The 20,007-nt window shown below is 44.8% G+C and overlaps 1 protein-coding gene across 3 annotated transcripts in view; it reads left to right on the top strand.

Annotated features, from left to right (window-relative positions):
* The window catches only part of arhgap32b (Rho GTPase activating protein 32b), a 128,384-nt gene that overhangs the window by 104,126 nt on the left and 4,251 nt on the right, over window positions 1-20,007 (top strand). For 2 of the 3 annotated variants that reach the window (XM_085419941.1, XM_085419942.1), the window contains 11 exons: window positions 12,624-12,773; window positions 14,991-15,093; window positions 15,503-15,647; window positions 16,126-16,208; window positions 16,511-16,618; window positions 16,993-17,138; window positions 17,220-17,421; window positions 17,544-17,689; window positions 17,811-17,885; window positions 17,978-18,808; window positions 19,079-19,737. In XM_085419941.1, the coding sequence (XP_085276067.1) occupies window positions 12,624-12,773; window positions 14,991-15,093; window positions 15,503-15,647; window positions 16,126-16,208; window positions 16,511-16,618; window positions 16,993-17,138; window positions 17,220-17,421; window positions 17,544-17,689; window positions 17,811-17,885; window positions 17,978-18,808; window positions 19,079-19,737 (2,648 nt within the window). Of the gene's footprint in view, window positions 1-2,863; window positions 3,217-12,623; window positions 12,774-14,990; window positions 15,094-15,502; window positions 15,648-16,125; window positions 16,209-16,510; window positions 16,619-16,992; window positions 17,139-17,219; window positions 17,422-17,543; window positions 17,690-17,810; window positions 17,886-17,977; window positions 18,809-19,078; window positions 19,738-20,007 lie in introns of those variants that run through there. The other variant, XM_085419943.1, reaches the window with a different exon arrangement.

Genomic DNA, 20,007 nt, shown 5'->3' with positions numbered 1-20,007 from the left:
ACAACATTGGAAAAATATGCCTCCGCTGCCCAGATCAACGCAGTTCACCACTAACCTTTGCCGCTTCCCAGTAAAATGATGGAAATTGTTAACACACTGTGCTGTTCCAGTTAAAATAAAGACCATACAAGCTAGGAGCTATTAATCCCTCATACCGTGTGCTCGCCCTGTGTTGCAGTGGAAACTGGGATCAAACTGTACTAGCTTCATGGTAAAGGGGGAAAAAAAGAGTTGTGAACTTTCAATAAACAAGGAAGGTTCGACTTCTTTTCTCCCCAGACAACCCATAAGACCTACCAGTTACTGACCCAGATGCACCCCCCCATCCCCCTCCTCAGTGCAGGCTTCATCATGTCTGGGGACCAGTGATTTGGGCAGCTGTGAGCATATATGAGCCAAGACAGCTGCTTATGTGAGGGAAATGAGGAGAGAATGTGTGAGACAGAGTTAGATTTGTCTCCTGTTCCAAAGGATCTCAGATCATTTCCTGGTGCTGTGAGACTGTCCAAGGTCTGCGTAATGTGTTTATCTGCAGCGTCAATGAGACGCTGTTGTTGTAAACTGCACCTTTGTATGGGTGGTGCCTTGGATTACGTACTAACAAGTCAGGTTATGCTGTAAACTGACTGTGCGTGTAAGGAAGGTCATTGCATCAGTGACACAGAAAACATTTGCTAATAGAGATCCTTACTTGTTAGACTTCTTTCACACTTCAGTGCACTGCAACATTATTTTGACACACACAAGCCTCATTAAAGAAATACATTTCTCATGATAACTGTGCGACTAAAAAACATAGAGGCATGTATCCAAACTGTAAGAATTAATATTTACTACCGTGTTTATGTTTCAGACAGCATGGTGTTCTTCTCCTGTCCAGTTAACTTGGCATCCTTGTACTTCTGGCATTCCAGAAGTCAAATGGATTATTCATGTCCATGCAAAATACCAGCTGTGTGATGCTTAGTGTAGCACAAAGTTCTCATCCTGTTATATGGTACAAGATAGCAGGGCAGAAATTTACTACTTCCTGTCTGCAAGATCTATGAGGAGACAGATAAGCTAAAGTCTCAGTTGAGTTGTACATATTAAGTGAAAGTTCTTCATGTGTAATGTAAATATTTTTACTTTCTCATCCCATTTTAAGCTGTTTGGTGGTTAAAGTGCCTTTTAAAACACATACATTGGAAGTGGAAGACACAAGCTGAACAGCTCATTTGAGCCAGCTTTTAATAGCCTGGAAGGTTCAGGTGAGCTGCATTAGCTGAAGACCCCCCATGTCATCCAGTTATTACTAAGACTACACCAAGACTTCCTTCCTTCCTTCCTTGTATATTGATTTCAGTGTAAATATTAATAGCACTCAGGAAGGTGGAAGCAGTCTCAAACCACATAAAAGTATTACAAATTTCATTTTTTAAATCTATGAACTGCGTTTTCTGAATCTCACTGCATGTGTGGCTGCTGCTCTGTAGGTGTTCTGTCATGTGTTTTGTCCTAAAGGTCAAAGCGCCATGCTCACTGTGTCTTGTTTATTCAGCCCCATGGCTTCTATTAGAGGTCCTTCTCGTAGGAAGTTCAGAAAGAAAGTGGTAAAGGCCTCTGCTCTGTACGCAAGAGGTTGCAAAACTAAATGTTCTACAGAAAAAAGTTCCTCCAGTAATTTTAAACTGGTAACACTGATGAGTATACAGAATGCCACTGCTAAATTTGAATGATTTAAAGTAGGTAAACAACATAAAATAGTGGTAAATAGTGGTAAATGCCTACCTACTGTAAGGTAGTGTTGGCAGCTTCTGATACTGGGAACTTCAAAGGGGAGGACACTTTGTTGGAGATGCTCAGAAAAACTCAAACATCTGATACACGAAATTAGAAGCTACTGTATCTTTTTAAAGCTCAGCAGATGAGTAACTTCCCTCTGAACTGTTGTGTGCAGGCGTGTTCATAAGGGGGAAAAAACAAATGAATGGGAATGCATTGCAAAGAACTAGTGTATACTTCAGTTCAGGGCTTGAGTGAACGTACTGTAATTATCCAAGGAAATGTGTCTGTAATTCATTAAATATGCATCAGCTTAAAGCAGTCACTTGCAGTGAATCGGGCTGCCTGGAGTCTTGTGATCTTGGGTTAGCAACAGTTAGTTAAATAATAGTTTTGTTTTGACTCCGAGTGTTTGTTTGCTGAGGGACTGAGCTAGTTAATGAAATAACAAGATAATGCTTTCAGGGGGTCTTTAGGGGGCAGAGTTGACATAACGTCATGGCTAAGCTAAATACTTACAGGGTTTTTTAACCACACTTAAAGTGTTAGAGTGTCTTTTTGAGGTCAGTCGGCCAGAGGCACTGGGCAAGTTGGTCTTGTGTGTCTGGTTTGATTGTGTCAGGCTGGGAGGTCTCTGAAATGATCCTGGTGGGAGAGGGGGGGTAAGAACGAGAAGTCATTTTGGAATTTGCTTCAGCTCAACCATTTATGTACCAGCATAGTCTCTCAAATGCACCCAATCCCCCCTCAGTAAAAAGAAAACAACAACAAAAACTAATTACCGAGTTATTGGGGTTTTTTTAAATTACCTTTGAAGGTCTTGAATATTACGAAGAATAAAACTAGGGATGCTGCTTGTTAGGAGTGTGTCGTATGAAGTAGCATTTTCCACTGTGCAAGCACCTCTTGCCTGCTTTGACGCCGGTGTTGCCTTCAATGCTGTTACAAGTATCGGGTATTTAGCGCAGTTCAAAGGCCGTATTTAAGGGAAATTGACTTTAAGGCTTTAGTACAGGTGGCTACAATCACCTACATGACATGACGTCTAATCAGTCATCAAAGTAGCTTAAATCTTTTGTTCCAAGTTAACAAAATTATTAATAATTAATAAAAATTCGTTATTTTTGTCCGAAACAACCGGTGAAAGCTACGAAAGCCCATGTGTCCGGGAGCATTTGAAGGCATCAGCGGCGTGGTCGTAAACCGATAGGCTGCAGCTGTATTCGGACTCTGACAGAGCGAGAAAATAAAGTCTGCGGTGTTTCACTGCTCTCCAGCCTTAAACTTTAAACTTTTAATGTCTTGGTTGACGAGACCTCGGTGCTTTTAGAGGAGTTTTCACCGTCGTTTTGTACAGGTGCGACTTTAACGAAAGAAAAAGCCAAGTTGTACTTTGGACTTTGGAAAAACTGTCATAACGCTTCTAGGCAGGTCCAGTGATATGGAACAGAGGTAAGGAAATGCGTTTGATTTGTTTCGAGTTCACATTGTGGAGCTAACCTTTATTCGGAAACTTTCGGGGTTTCCTCTCGTTTTTTATATCGTTAGCTTGATAGCATAATTGCCTAAGTCATTTTTGGCCAATGACATAGGCAGACGGACAGGATGATGCAGCAGTGGTAGGGGAGTAAAGTTAGGCAAAAATCTCAATTTGACCAAAAAATGACTTAGGCACTTATGCTATGAAGCTAACGATATAGATTAAGGGATTTGGATGACGTAAGGCTAATCCTGGGTTTTAAAGAAATTAGGGGAGAAATTTTGTGCTGTATGACTCCGTATTTTTCCAGTTCCTCTCTCTTTAATTGTGTTAAGTGTGTTAGGTTCTAGTAACGTATAATTACATAGTAAATGTTCGTGTAATGTCATCTTACATCTCTGAACTTGCACTTCAGGGAAGCTTTGCGTCAGCGTTTGAAATATGTGGTTTATAGGATGTCGACGTGTTATCTGGTTAAACATTTAGCGGCAGATGATTACTCAGAACCAAAGACAGCTCAGTCCTCTATCGCTGGAATTTGAATATTCACTGAGCGAGCACTTTATTAGCAACACGTGTGCAGTTTACACCAATGCAGCTTTGTCATAAATTCAGTTTTGCAAAGCTCCGACACTTTCAGATATTATGCTGTTGTTGGAAAAGTGCTATTACTTTCATCGTTGACATGTTTAGTGGTGGTGTAGTGAGCTGTATAATGCTGGAAACTGTGCGTATAATTCTAAAGCAGGATTAGAAAAATAAACGTTTGAAATTAGCGTTTTATAAAGGTGTGAAGAAATCGGAGCATTTAATAATTAAATAAAATAACAGTGAAGAAAAGTGGTCTTAGAAAAGATTGGGTACAATACTCGGGCAGCCCTGAGCCCACATATTACAAACTCTGGCTGCATCACCACCTGCAAATATAGAATAAAAACACTTTCTGTCAGTCAGAACATACAGCAGCATGTAAGAATATCAGATGTTTGCCTATATACATTATTATTAAGGACAAACTGCACAGAATGTTAGGAAATAAATACATTGCATTTACTTATTTATTTTATTTATTTTCGGGTTGAAACAATAATTGCTTGGCCAAACAGAACCCAGCTAAATCCACCCCTCTGTTCCCTCTTCCCTCCCCATGAGATGAAACAATGAGGCACTTTGCTCCTGATACCATTGCACACTTGGGCCTTCTGTCCAAAAGGGTCACTATCACTCACCATTGCCTTGTAATAGGCACATATTGCTCTGTTGTGCACAGTGAACAGGCATGCAGAAACACCAACATGTGATTTGTTAATAGCTGGAAGCACAGCATCTTCTCCTGTTATGTTGCATTAGTTTTACAAGTAATGCAGACATTTTCTCTGCAGTAGTTGCCTTTCAGTGGACAAATGTCCCTTTTTCATACAGTTAATGTAATTTTCTGGCGGTTCCTCCTGGTATAATACGAGCTTTTCAAGACAATGAAAGCAGTGTGTGTGTTTGTATTTTCTGGCGCTGCTTTGATGAGTTGGTGCAGAGTGCTAACTTGGGAATTCGCAGACGTTTACAGATACTTTTGGTGGCCTGTGAAGATTTGACTTTAAGACGAATACACTAATATGTAAACCAGTATATTTTTGGCACATCTGTGAAACAAATTTCAGCTGGAAACTTTATTCTCAGAGCACGTAGATGTTTGAATCTGATGATCTACACGGAGTGCTAAAGAGGAGGGGCCAGTGTCTGAATTCCCCACCATTCCACTCTCTCGGGGATCCTAGCTAACGCAATAATAGCATCCTGACGCCCCAGTGAGCTGTATCCACACTTGTCAATGGTTGTGTATCCAGTGAACATTAATACAGAGTTGTTATATTAAATGTCTCAGGCTTGAGTGTGCTGCCGGGCAGTGCTCTGTCTGGAAGCAGTAGCACTCTAGCATTGCTCTGAAGCTGCACTCTTCCCCCAATCTGTGTCCTGTGCAAAGCTCCCTGCTAATTAAAAAGAATGAGGTGGTCTGTTTTGGGTTTGAGAGCGTTAAGGAAGCTTGATGTTTGCTATTATGTTGCTAATTGTTCCTACAATTATGCTTGGCCTCCTTTTTTGCCTAGTCCAGCCTGTCACAGCCTCTTGGGGAAAGAGCTCGTCACAGTTACAGTCTGTTAAGGGCAGTAACTGAAACCTGTCAGTCACCCTGGGACATTATAACCATCCTCTTCTGTGTTTAGCTTTGTCATATCTGTTGTGGAAGCAAGATTCAGTCATGGACTCTCATGATTTCTTCGTGTCTGTCAGTCGTTGCATATGCTCGCTGGATCTCAGGCATGGTTTTGTCAAATCAGAGTGAACAGAGATGTGATCAAAAGAGAGGCATCGCAGCAAAGAAGGTCATAGAAATATAACTTCCAAGGAGGGCAAGGTTGCTTTACGTGCAGTTTTGCATGTTCTCCTGAATTTAAAGTTAATGTAGATCATGCCTTAAAACTTAAATAAGAACCCAGAGGGGCTGGGGGTGGCTGCAACGTTGCAAGGCCTGTAGCAGAATTGTCATCAGATATTGATGTCATCTGAGTTTGAGTTGAGCTGTTTCCTTACTTTGAAATTATTACAATTGCAGCTCACAATTCAAACTTTACTTCATGGGGAGGATCTATTGAAATAATGTCCAGCAGCATCATGGGCAATGTAGGATACAGCATTGGTGCTTTTTTGTTTCATACATAGTAATAACTCATGCTAGAGTCATAACAACTTGGAACGTAATATTTAAAAGCTCTTGTGCACCCCAACTTGTGATTATTTATTTGTCAATTTATATAAATGACCACCCAATTCAGTCTCCACCCCCAGACGTTGGTGTAATAAGCCAAGGCTGCGCGGTCAGAGAAGAGAATGGAAACTAATAACAAAAATAAGAAATCCAGGACATCCACCTATGCCTGGAGCAGTAAAGGAAATGGAAGTGCATACCACTTTCTCAAGAAGCAGATGCTCTGATGTTGTTACTGTGGTGCAACAAAGGTGCTAGGATAAGGTATAAGCTATCTGAAACATGTAATGAAATGTTAATGTCCTTTTTTATGTTGATGGTCTGAAGCATTATTTGAGACAAGCTGTCATGTTCACAGTTGTGAGTGGTGAGAAACTTGTTGTGAGTGCGGCTTCAGTTTTCCTTTGGTTTTAAAAATGTTCCCGTTGGGACACCCAGTCGCTGGTCTACCCCCTTAGGTGCCACGAGCTACAAATCGTGTAATTAATGTCAGAGAGAGTTTTTTTTAAAGCCTACATCAGTCCCACTATCGTTAAACTAAAAGCCTTTTAACCAGCTGGATTTCAGCTCCAGTGCCGAGCACGCTCAGCCCCCGGGCTGTCATCTCCTTTGACAGTGAGCAGATGGGAGTCTCTGTCCGTCCTCCAGAGAATCATGGTTGTTTTTGCACTTCTTTCTCAGGTCTTACAGAACGTTGGAGTTGTTTAAAAAGGAACGTGTCATTGTAAACCTGCACAGTTACAAACAAACAAACAAACCAAAACATACTTGAGGCCCTTTTTGATGTCTCATCTGTCACAGGCTGGGTCTCCGACCCAGCACTTTGAGTTTTCTTTGTATTGTGACAGAACGAACTGACCAGTCATGGACCCAGCAGACTCTGCTCTCACCGAGTGTCTGGAGGAGATGGCTCAGATCCAAGCGATCCTCAACCACGTCCTCACAGCGCCCGATTTGAAGAGCAAGCTGGTAATGATTAACACTGCTGAAGCTATTATGGAGAGGGATCCCCGCCTTCTCCAGCTCCCGGACTCACCTGCCATCGTTGATGCCTTTACGAGGATAAAGGAGATGCTGCAGGCCCAGGGACTGTCGAGTCAGGAAAAGGCTTCCAGCACCCACCAGTCACAACAACCCCACAATCAGTCATCTCCATTGCTGCCTCCGGAACCTGAGTGTGTTCGTGTCGGTTCGCTGAGATTCGCCGCAGCGTCACCACCTCTCAGCTCACCAGTTTCCACGCCCTCATCACAGTCTCGCCATACTCCTGTCACAGTTCAGCGCGAGGAAGCGCCGCACACCATAGACTTGGACGACGACGAGCGCCAGTCTATATTCTGCACTCTCTTGGAGGAGGAGCTCCGGTGGAAGCCGTGGCTCATTCCGGAGCACGAGCACTCTTTCCGGGGAACTCGACTGGCTCTCGGGGGACCTCGGAGTTACCAGGGACTTCCACCCATCGCTCCGCCGTCTTCCACTCCTAAGAAAAAGCGGCGTGCGCGCCACCGACGCCCCGTATCACAAACGCAACCCGGCTATACAGAGACTGTTTGCCCTGGAAAAGCTAGCCATCAGGCTCAGCTAAGCTGCTGTGGGACTGCTATCCAGGCCGGTTTGGAGCCGGAGACGGAGGTACAGCTGGTGCAGCCAATTTCAGTGTCAGCCGGAGGGCCCGGGGAGCCCGTCCGGCCTCATGTTTCGTCTGCTGGCGGGCCCGAGGAGCCCGTCCGGCCTCACGCCACGTCAGCTGGCGGGCCCGAGGAGCCCGTCTGGCCGCCTTCTGCTTCACCACCTGTGGCTGCCTCACTGTCACCTGGTTCTGCCTCTGCTTCGCCCGGACCAGCTCCGGTCTGCGCTTCGCCCGGTCCAGCTCCAGCCTGTGCTTCGTCAGCCGCAGCTCCAGCCTGTGCTTCGTCAGCTGCAGCCTCAGGGCCTTCATCCTCGCCCGGTCCGGCCTCTGCATCAGCTGCTCCTGCTCCACCTGGTCCGGCTCCAGCCTCAGAGTCTTCGTCCTCGTCTGGCCCAGCCTCAGAGTCTTCGTCCTCGCCTGGTCCGGCCTCGGCTTCAGCCTCAGAGTCTTCGTCCTCGCCTGGTCCGTCCTCGTCAGAGTCCTCAGCCTCGCCTGGTCCGTCCTCGTCAGAGTCTTCAGCCTCGCCTGGTCCGGCCTCTGCCTGTGCTTCTGCTACGCCTGGTCCGGCCTCTGCCTGTGCTTCTGCTACGCCTGGTCCGGCCTCAGCCTCTGCTTTAGCGTCACCTGGTCCTGTGCCCTCCAAGCCTCGGCCGGTACGCCTGACACTTGGGCGCCGCCGCCGCCTTCCGCACGGTCGGCCACCTGAACTGTTTCTACGCCGTTGCCGTCCGCACGGTCGGCCGCCTGAACTGTTTCTACGCCGTTGCCGTCCGCACGGTCGGCCGCCTGAACTGTTTCTACGCCGTTGCCGTCCGCACGGTCGGCCCCCTGAACGGTTTCCATGTCGCCACCATTGCCGTCCGCACGGTCGGCCCCCTGAACGGTTTCCATGTCGCCACCTTTGCCGTCCGCACGGTCGGCCCCCTGAACGGTTTCCATGTCGCCACCATTGCCGTCCGCACGGACGGCCCCCGGAACTGTTCGACCATGGACTTCTGTGCCGTCGGCCTCCGGGCCGGCCCCCTGATCACATGAACTATGATTTTCTGGACCGTCACCCTCCGGGTCGGCCCCCTGAGGAGTCATGAACTGTTCCCTGCGCTCCTGTGATTTTGATGGACGTTTTGTTTTTGGTTTTTTTGGCCTTGTTTCTGGCCCTCCGTCCTGGACCCCCACCGCCCGCCCTTGGTGGGTTGTTTTTGGTTTTGTTTTTCGAGGTTTTCGGGCGTCTGGTATCCGCCCTTAAGGGGGGGGCTCTGTCACAGGCTGGGTCTCCGACCCAGCACTTTGAGTTTTCTTTGTATTGTTCTTATTTTTTGAGATGTTGTTAGTTTTGTGTTATTTCCTATTTGCCTTTAGTTTAGGCAGTTATTGCTCCTGGGTTTTCTGTTTGAGTTCTTGCATTATTCATCACGTATTTGGTATGTTAGGTTTGTATTGTCATGTCTAGTTTTAGTGTTTCCTGTTTTATTCTGACAGTGTCATGTGTTCTTTGGTCATTGTATTTAGTTTCACTCCTCCTGGTCCTGTCATTAGATTCATGTCAGTCAGCTGTTTCCTCATGTGTCGCCACTTCCCCTGATCACCTCATGTCTGTATTTAAGCCTTTTGTTTTCTTCATGCCATTGTCAGTCAGGGTCACAGTTTTAGTCATGGTCTTAGCCTGTTTACCTCACCTCAGTCATAGTTCTAGTTTTCGTTTGTTATGTATTATTAGTCTTAGTCATGGTCTTTGTTTATTATTTTTCCACCACAGTCATAGTTTAGGTTTTGGTCTCAGTACCATTTAGTATTTTGTTTCTTAGTGTTTTTGCCTGTTTGTTTTTGGTCTCTTGGTTCATTTCCCTGCCGTCATCGCATTAAAGGTTCACCTTTCTGTTAATCATTACAATTCCTCGTCATCATCTGCTTTTGGGTCCTGTTTCCACACACATCGGCGCACCCCGCCGTGACATCAACAGAAAGTCAACTGTGCTGTCTCAGCGGTTTTGTGTGTGGGCATGGCAGCAGAAGGAATCTCTCCCTGAGGGGTAAACTGTAGCCCTGCTTTCTCCTGAAATGGAGCGATCAGTTCTTAATTCAGAGCTGATTGTGCTCCTTCATTAAAATGCTTCTCTACAGACAGTGTTCAACGTTTTGTTGCACACAGTTTATCTGATTGGAGTAGGAAGCCCTTAGCTGACAACGATTCAGCGTCAGTGAACACAAATTGACAGGATTGGTAGCATGTTGTGGAGTAGTTGGACTGATGGTACTGAGAGTCGGTACCAGTGAAACACTTCCTCTTTGCGCCCCCCTGTGTGCACCATAAAATCCATTAAGCTCAAAAGTAACTTTCCTTTCCCACCAGCTTGTTAGTTTTTACTGTCAGCTGGATGTTTGCGTCTAAATGTACTCAGCGGACCGTCAATTAAGTCAGCGTAGTTTGCAGTTTGCCTCAATAGTGTGTTGTTAATATGCAGAAGAGGCAGCTTCTACTCCGTTTTCACCTAATAGTTTCTTGACAAGTGGCTCTCGCTCGGTGGCTGCTTATTTTTAAATGATGTATACAACAGGACATCTTTGAGTTCATCTCTATCAAGGCAACCTAAAGTCTTCACAACGTCTGTTAATCAAACGGCTGCTCAGATATTGTTACTGTCTTAACATCATCTTCCAAACGCGGCTCTTTCACTCGGGCTGTTTCGTTTCTGGCGATTGAGATCGGTAAGCAGTGGCCTACTTTTAGTTGGACTGCAGCGGTAGCAGAACGCAGTCTGGCAACAGGCAGCAAAGAGAAGCCTCATTTTTAAAAAGATTTGGCATCTATTTAATGGAATTTGCAACTCGTACATTTCTTCCAGTCTGGAGATAACAGAAATCTGATATGAAGGTAAAATAAATATAAATCAGTGAAACACATGAGGAGTGTAAGGGCTGTGATCGTGACTGCATTTAGAACGGGTTGAAGGAATGTGTCCTGGAACACAAGTTTTTTTTAAAAACTGATGCGACACATCAGTTTTTCCACTCAGGCAAGAGTCAGTTGGAAGATATATATAAGTTCCAGATGTTGCTTTCACTTCAAGAAGTCAGTGATCAGTAGATACTATAGGTGTTAGATGATTTCCTCATACTTTCACTGGTTCTTACTGCTTGTTATTCTCAATCAACGCAGTCTGTGTCAGATTTCAGTAGCATGGATGATCAGTTCTCCAAGTTAAAGAGAAAAAAATAACTTTCAGGGTGACAGAAAGTCAAACAAGTAGTTAGTGTGAAGGGTTGGAAGGTATAATGATCAAAAAGAGGCAACTTAAAAAACAAAACAATAATAAGTAAAGAACGTCTTGACTGAAGTGGTTGATACAAGCTGAGAGCAGACCGCTGACGTCTGTGAGGGCAGACACACAAAAGATTAGACATGGTTTCATTCTCTGTGATGACTCAGGCTTAACTCTGAAGGTTTCCAGTGTGGTGGAGGTACACAGAAGGGCAGCTGATAATGCTTTAAGAGTTTTAAAGTGATCCGTGGCTAGACGATATAATGTGAAAATGAAAAACGTTCCCAGTAAGGAAATCACAGCATTACCCATCGTCTTTGTTAGGGTCGACACAGACCCAGTTTTAGGTTTTAAATGCATAAGAGTGCCTCTTAAATGTTATATTAAATAAAAAGCTCTGGCAGATATTATGACCTTTGTGTCGTTGGGGTTGGTTCCGACCCCGTTATAATAGAAGACAATTAGGGCTAAAACTGAAATCATAAACACACTCTGAGCTCACTAACACTGTTAGAGAGAAGTTAGGGGCTTCTTTCCTTCCCTGAACAAACGGCGCCCTTTATCCCTACTGCTTCCCTGGAAAAGTCCAGACGGACAGTTACAGGGCTCCGCGTTCTTCAGGTTGTTTTTACAGACACCATCGCTGTTGTTTCAATATTGTTCACAACAAAACGTTTGAAAAAATAATTTTTTTTGCCCTTTTCTTAGAGTAAATATGTATAAGTCTAAACAGACCCATAACACCACGGATGTTACTATAGTTAATATTTACATAAAAAATAAATAAAACAAATATATTTTAGAGATGTTTTCTAATACTCCTCAGTAATAGTAAGATATTATAACAACCTTTTTTAAAACATTGAAAATGAGAGGGTAAACTGTAACAAAAGCCCCGGGGGCCATAAGAAAAATAATAAAAACATACTTTTTATGGTTAAGGTAGCTTAACGAGGTAACCAGTAGGTGACAATCAAACTGGATGATGAACCCTGTTTTAAGGTGTTTTTTTTTTTTTTTTGGTGACCCATTAACATAAGAGATGGTAGCAGAAAGCTAACATAAGAGGAAGGTGAAGTTTATTGCTCTTTGAATGACTGACACAGTGCACCAGTATACCATTATGCTTCTGTGAGCGGTGAATGGAAACATGCTGGAGTTTTTGTGCATTTTGTTTTTTCCATGTTGTTGTGAACTAAATGCACGTTTAAAGGACATTTGAAGCTTTCATGAAGCAAGTCTACACAACTGTGTCAAGTAAAGTGACCAGAGAGTGTAAAACGACTCATCCTAGCGGTCAAGAATTCTGTCCTCCCAAACAGGCAGCTTATCTTATTCACTGGATAGCGTTTCCACGTCTCTTCAAAGTAGCGAAAACAAATGGTGTGTAATTTAAGGAGCTTATGGATTTTCTCAGACTATCTGATTGATATGGGGGGGGGTGTATCTTCTCTTGAATAGATGCTCATGGATGTGAGGGACTCCTTTGTAATTGCCAGGAAGGCGGTATTTTAGAATGAAGACGTTGCTTAAGGAAATTACAGATGCATAAAAGAGGAGTTTCCGTTACAATGAAGCTGAAATTCACAATGGGACAACCTGAAGCGATCTTGGGGGTTTAGTTGTAGTGCATGGATGCATCTTGTGGGAAATCTGAGCCTTCACGTATTGCTGTGTGAGGGATCTAAAATGTGTCCTTCCTTTCCTCCCTCCCTGATTCCTCAGTGTCTAAAAAGCACGGGAAGCTGATCACCTTCTTGCGCTCCTTCATGAAGTCCAGGCCCACCAAGCAGAAGCTGAAGCAGAGAGGCATCCTCCGGGAGAGGGTGTTTGGCTGTGACCTGGGAGAACACCTCCTCAACTCGGGACATGATGGTGAGTGACAGAGCATTACAAAACTGCAGCGTTTGAAACCGTTAATGATATCAGTAGTCAATCGCATAATTGTGGCTAAAAAAAAGCTTTTTTGCTCTTCAAATATTGGAATTTTAATGGAAATTACAGTCCAAATGTCTGTGCACAGAGTGGTTACATGTTGAGCGGTTATGTAGCTTACTCTGACAGCCTACGTAAAACCTTTCATTTTCTAGATTAGGATACTGCACTGGTAAGCATTCTTGTCATCTATCTTACTTTTCCAGTTTGCTTGGAGAGTTTAGAGGCTGGGTCGCCTTAGCTGTCGTTGTTGAAGTTGGTCCAGAGCCCTTTTTTTTGCCCGTTGGCCGACACTCTGTCCTGCTGGAGACACTTTGTCCCGCTGTAGCCATGGTAGCCACGCTGTAGCCTTGGCTTTTAGGAGTGGATGCTGTGACATCCACGTGAATGCCAGGTCCCGAGGTTTCCCGGAAGAACACTGCAGCATAACCAGATTATTATTCACTTCACCTGTTATCTTACAGTTGTTTGAATGGCGTCCGCCTCATACGGCATGCAAATATGAGCTTGTAGCTCATCTGGTTGCACTGAAGATGTTTGCTGTATTGAAAGTCCATCTGCAGCCTGGTATCTGGCTATAATGGTCATAATGGTGGCCTGATTACACCCTAACATCAGCTCTGACCGGCTTAATAATACTGCTCTGTTGTTGAGCACTGATCAGTAACTTAATTTTAGTTCAGCTTAAAAGCCCATTTGTTCAGGTTAATGGATGACATTGCATGTGTGGACGTGCAGGATTCTCATTTGGCCAGCACATTTGTTTACAGCGATCACAGTTCAAACCATGTAATAGTATAGTCGCCTATCAGTGGGTGCTCTGTCACACATTTGTGGGTGAAGGAGCTGGACTGACCTCTGGAAATCCTGCCCTACCTTGTAAGGGGAGACGTGAGGTCTCAGTCACATGGTGCTCGGTCAGACAGTTAAGGTGTTTACTTGTGAGGAAGACCCCAGAACAACTGCTTCTGCAGAACGGACACCTTAAAGAACAGCCTGGATAAATTTTGATTCTGCAACTGTTTAGTTTTGATGAAGTCATTTTGTTTCTGAGTCCAAAGAAAAAATATTACGAAGGTTCCAAAATAAAACTGTAATTTTTGGAAAAGCTGTATTAAAAATTCCTTGCTACTGTTAACAGCACTTGGGAAATACTTAAAACAATTTTAAAAAATAAAATTTTCATAGGGGGGCTAATAATTTTGTCGTCATCTGTAAAAGGCACATGAATTCTACTTATCTTGCCTTGGAAGTGCCTTAAACCTGCGTTCTTTCTGTCATCATGTTGTGACTCCTCCGATTCTAAAATACAGTATGATTGTACAGACGTCTGTAGGAAACAGCGCTTGCTCCCAGCACAACATAAAGATTCATTGTAGCCCTTCTTGTAATTTGTATGCCATCTTTCAAAACCCAGCTCATGTGATACATCCGTGAGTAAGGGATAAAGGGTTTTCACTTCTGGTTGAACACAGGCCAGGTTAACAGTTTAAAGTGCTTTTAAAAGATGAGGAAACAGTCTAGTGATTTCCACATTTAAACACATGCTGTGCATCTTTGTGGAAAGAGATACTTGTAACAAGTTCTTCCCACTCGGTCCTCTCCTGTGCGGTAGAATATCCGCTTGTTTGTTCACATTGAATGAATGGCCTTATTTTCTCTCTGGCTACATGTGGAATTTGAACAGCTGCTTCAGCAAGTGTCCCACTCTGTCAATCTAAAATGATGTGTGAGCTGTGGGGAGGCCTCCTCGTACATATACACACTGTCCTTATCTTCCATAGACACGCTCACATAGACGAATAACATGTCTGTATTATGCATAGCTCCTGAAGGAGAATGAGGAGACACTAAGCTTTTTCGTGATTTTAGCGGTCTACCACACAATCACTGGCTCGGTGATTGGTTGCCTCACACGCTGACAGTTTCCTTACAGACTGCCTGCATCAAAACAGAAAATGTTTTAAGGCAACCTAACAGTACCAGGTCAAGAAATGCATGATTCAGTATGCGTATGTGTCCACTCTAGCTCCGAGAGTGTTTTTCCATCAGAAAACACAAAAAAGTTGGTCCACCCTCAGTATCCTGGCATCTTCTTCTGTCCTGCTGCTCAGCAAAGATTGAAAATGATGAATTGCCGTTGTTTTTGTTTGACAGTGCCCCAGGTCCTCAAGAGCTGCACGGAATTCATTGAGAAGCACGGCGTGGTGGACGGCATTTACCGCCTGTCTGGAATTGCTTCAAATATCCAGAAATTGCGGTAAGGAGGCACAAACTGACCGACATCCAATGCTTGGGACTCAACACTCAAAGTACTTTATACAACATGTCTCTCTCACCCATTCACACACACGTTGATGCTTTCTAATGATCACACTTTGATGAATGCATCAGGAGCAGCTCAGGGTTCAGCATCTTGCATGCAGATTGGAACAACCGGGGATCGAACCACCAACGTTCAGATTAGTAGATGACCTGCTCTGCCAATCCTGAGCCCATGTGACACTCTGACATTGTGTAATATTATATGGAGAAAAGATTGATGCATTGCTGGGAAAAGATCTTTGCAAACACTACTGGAAAGTAGAACCGTTTCATGGCCTGTCTCAGCACTCACATGTTAGTTTGTTGACTGCAGTTTGTTGCTTTGTCCTTTTCTCTCCCATCAGGCATGAGTTTGACTCTGAGCAGATCCCTGACTTGACCAAAGATGTTTACATCCAGGACATCCACTGTGTTGGCTCGCTCTGTAAACTCTACTTCAGAGAGCTGCCTAATCCACTGCTCACCTACCAGCTCTACGAGAAGTTCTCTGTAAGTAAAACACTAATGTGGGCTACAGGGCTGCTAACTGTTGCAGATTGGCCGTGACTGACTGCTGACTTTTCAAATTTGATCTCGATAGAAAAGAAATAAAACAGGTTTATCTTATAGGAATTCTTGAAATTCCTCCTCCAGTCATGGGCCATAGACACCCCTAAAATAATAGCACCGCATTCGACACACCCTGTCATTAAAAATGCAGCAAACCACTGTGTGTGACTTGGAATAAAAACTTTCTCCAAGCACACCAGAGGCATCCCTCAGGATGAAGTAAATACTTACTGGTTGCTATGGCAGCTAGACTGAGGAGGGGGGCTTCGCGGTTACAGACCGATGTTCTGTCTGTGCCCTATATATCAGCATGAACTTGGGATATCAATGGATTAAGCTTAATGTGGACATAGCGCCAAATCCCATTACTGTCAGTCTCTCCCTGTCTCCTAATCTCTTGTTTTGCTTTCACTCGAAGGAGGCTGTATCAGCAGCGACAGACGAAGAACGACTCATCAAAATCCATGACGTCATCCAGCAGCTTCCGCCACCGCATTACAGGTTAGTGTAGAGGCACATTGCCCCCCATTGGCAGGCTAAGGAGCTGCAGGGTTACAGACTGGCTGTGCATTCAGTTGTCTGTCTGATGGTGTTAGAATCAGAGCTTTCTGTAATGCTGTTGCACTGAGTGGAATCTTTGTCTGTGTTAGGATTAATTGAATTTCCCAGACTGTGTGAAATTTGCAACTGGCATTCCAATAGGGATTAAAGCAAAACGCTGATGCTCTGAAGATAGTTTTATCATGTCCGTTAGCGTGCACATCACTGATGGAGCAAGTTGAATCTGAATATGTGATTCTTAGGACCTTGGAGTTCCTCATGAGGCACCTTTCCCGCCTGGCAGCATTTAGCTACATAACCAACATGCACAGTAAGAACCTTGCCATCGTGTGGGCGCCCAACCTGCTGAGGTGAGAGCTCATCCTGCTTTCTTTCATTGTGTTGAATGAATTGTAACTCTTCATCTGTACATTTGCTCAACTGGCTGGAGACTTCAAGATGCCTCTAATGAGCTTTTTAATTTCAAGTATAAGAAATAAAAGTTGCTGTTCTTTTTGGTGCCACACACTCTGGGTTCTTAGACTGGCCTGATTTCTAATGTTTGCCACACAAAGTACACTCTGTCTGTTTTTTATAATGAGTCATTCTGCCTGAACTGAAGGGTTTAAGCAGCCATCACATGTTGGAAATTCATCTCAGAATGGTTTTACTCAAATTCCAATTTTCTTTAACTGAGTTAAAGAAAATTTCACTTCTGTTTTCGCGTTTTCTCTTGTTGTCTCAGGTCAAAACAGATTGAATCCGCCTGCTTCAGCGGCACAGCAGCCTTCATGGAAGTTCGAATCCAGTCTGTAGTGGTGGAGTTCATTTTGAACCATGTTGATGTGCTTTTCAGCACTAAACTCAGCTCACTAATAAGAGAGGGAGCAGGTATAGACATCCCGTCAGCATGCACACATTAAGCTAAATTCAAATAGTTTGCCACTGATCGTTTTTCTGCTACATTGTCAGGTCACAACTCTTTGTCACGGCCAAAGTCCCTGCTGGTTTCATCACCCTCAACAAAGCTTCTAAGTCTAGAGGAGGCCCAGGCCAGGACCCAGGCTCAGATCAACTCTCCAGTCACTGAAGACAGCAAGTACATTGAAGTGGGTGAAGGTCCAGCTGCTCTGCAGGGCAAGTTCCACACCGTCATTGAGTTTCCCACAGAGAGGTCAGCTGTTTTCCTGTTTTATTAATGTCTATTATAATGGAAAAACCTTGCATGGTGCTCCTTCTGCTGGTGTTTTGGTGAGACTGCAAGACTTTCTTGTCCATCATCGTTTTCTATTATAGGAAGAGACCGCCTAACAAGTCGAAGAAGTCTCCTGTAGGTAGTTGGCGTTCTTTCTTTAACCTGGGCAAGTCTTCCTCTATGTCCAAGCGGAAGTTGCACCGCAATCCCAGTGAGCCTAATGAGCTGAAGGCTATGGCTCTCGCTGGTGAGTGCTCACGCCGCATCTGCAGTAAAAACTGTCTGGAGCTAATCAGCGTTGTGCAGCAACAAGAGCTTAACAAAATACACCAAAGTGACAGCAGTGAATGTTGATGGTTGTGTTTCAGGAGGAAGAGGAGACACTGCAACATTAAGGTCAGCCAAAAGTGAAGAGTCACTGAGTTCCCTGCATAATGTTGAAGGTAATTATTTATGACCTCCACTTCACTTAAACTTGGAATAGAAAGCTTAATCGGTCGTTATCTTTATCGTTTGTGTTCTGTTCTTCCGCCAGGCGAGTCCAAGGTGTACCGTCCTCGGCGACCGCGCTCCAGCAGCGATGCTCTGTCAGCCTCTTTTAACGGCGAGCTGCTGGACAGCCGGCAGCACTGCAACTCGTATGATAACCTGGATGGCACAGAAGACAGCGACGGAGACGACGGACCCATCTGTGTGCCTGCTCTTATCTCGCCTCCACGCTCAGCAGGTGAAGACGTGGACCTCAGCCCTCCAGACATCGGGATGGCCTCCCTGGACTTCGACCCCATGTCATTCCAGTGCAGTCTCCCTGACACCTCCTATGCCTTCCCCCTGGATGATTCACCAGTCAGGGCTGAGGGCTCCACTTTAAAGAGGAACCGGGGCAACATCTGTGGCAAGACCAATGGCTCTGATCTCATCTCTGCCTCCTTCATCAGCAGCTTGACTTCCCCGCTATCCACCGATACCAGCGTGAATACAGGGGAAAAGGCAGAGAACAAGAAGCTGACTGCGTCTTACTCGTACACTGATAAACCCACACAGGCCGTGTCACCTATTAAATGTGGAAAGGCCGCCAGTTTGACACCTTTTGTCACTTCAGACACTTTGTCCGCAGAAACACGTGGGAAGATTACAGCTGGACAGGCTGTCTTTCCACAGTCTTTATCTTCTCCTTCGATATGCAAGGACTCTCCTACATTGATGGGCAGTGTATTGCTGAAAGTAGCTGAGCCATCGCTAAGTGAAGTTTTTCAAATGGAGCTGAATTCTAAACTGGCAGCCTTTGACAGTGTGGACAGCCGAGAGGTAAAGGGAGAGGACGGCGTGCAGCAGGGACCAGCTGCTAATAGCCAAGAGCACCAAGGTAGGGCAGTGAATGAGATACATACTTTCGACCTGTTCTTTAGATGAAAATAAAAGTAAAGTGTTTGTGTGTATTTTTTGCCAGGTTTAGCTTTGCAAGGATTTCATCTTAAACCTTTTTCTTCCGATGTCTGAGCACCTTACTTACTCCCCGCCTTTTCCCCACTCTTAAAGCACCTTAAAACCTTCCCGCCTGTTCCACAATCACCTAGAGCTCTTGCTTATTCATGCTTCAACTATAGTTCCCTTGTGTTTTTTGTGTTCCCACTAGGAGTCACAACTCTGGACTCTTCAAAGGACCCAACCCCTTGTTCCCTCAACTCTACAGCACCCTCTTCTGTCCCTCCTCCTCCACCTCCTAAAAATGCTGCCCGCATGTTGGCCCTGGCCCTGGCTGAGTCTGCTCAGCAGGTGTCCACTCAGTCTCAACTGCGGTCTTCTGAGCCCTCAACACCGCTGTCCCCTCTGCAGCCGCATGAGGCCTCCAGCTTCCAGGACTCGCCACATCCTTTTGTCCTACAATTCCAGACTGCCTCAGAAGACGGAGCTGGACGAGGAAGTACTCCCCCACCAAACAGTGCTGCTACAAGTGTGATCACAGTTTCATCTCATCCCTCCACTTCCAGTCCTTCAAACAAACACCAGCCACCAGAGTTAACCAGCATGATCACTAAGCCATCAGACAGTGCCAAGTCCTCTATAACTGCATCGCAGCCAGACGTGGACCCCCCACCAGACACTCCACTTTACAATTGTGCCCCACTCTCCACATCACCCAGCCGGAGTTCTCCAACCAGGAAAAGTCCAGAAAGACAGCAGCCTGTGACAGGACCAGTCCCACTTCATAGTAACTCATCCATTTCCACTGCAGCCACAACCCCCAGTGGCAACAACAAGGAGAGTGGAAACTTACAGCAGCATGGTCCTGAGGTAAGGATATCACGTTGGCTGGTCCCAAGAGGTCCTAGCAGTGAATCTCAAAACTCACTGTTTTGGGATTGAGTATGTTCTCAGCACCACCTCCTATTTTTGACAGAAGTTATCCTCGGTGTAGGCTGCAAGTCTCTACCTGTATGTATATAGGTATTTTTTAAATAATTGACTGTATACCACTACTACTCTGCATTCAAATACTCTGATACTTTAGATACTTACAGTTCATATTGGAAAAGTCTTGTGTTACTATAAAAAAAAATGCAC

Source organism: Rhamphochromis longiceps, linkage group LG10, assembly GCF_057381845.1.
Source record: "Rhamphochromis longiceps isolate RC_006_pf linkage group LG10, R_longiceps_female_GT1.1, whole genome shotgun sequence".
NCBI classification, from domain to species: domain Eukaryota; kingdom Metazoa; phylum Chordata; class Actinopteri; order Cichliformes; family Cichlidae; genus Rhamphochromis; species Rhamphochromis longiceps.
The sequence above is the reverse complement of the archived record's forward strand: the minus strand, read 5'-3'. Positions and strand labels throughout refer to the sequence as shown.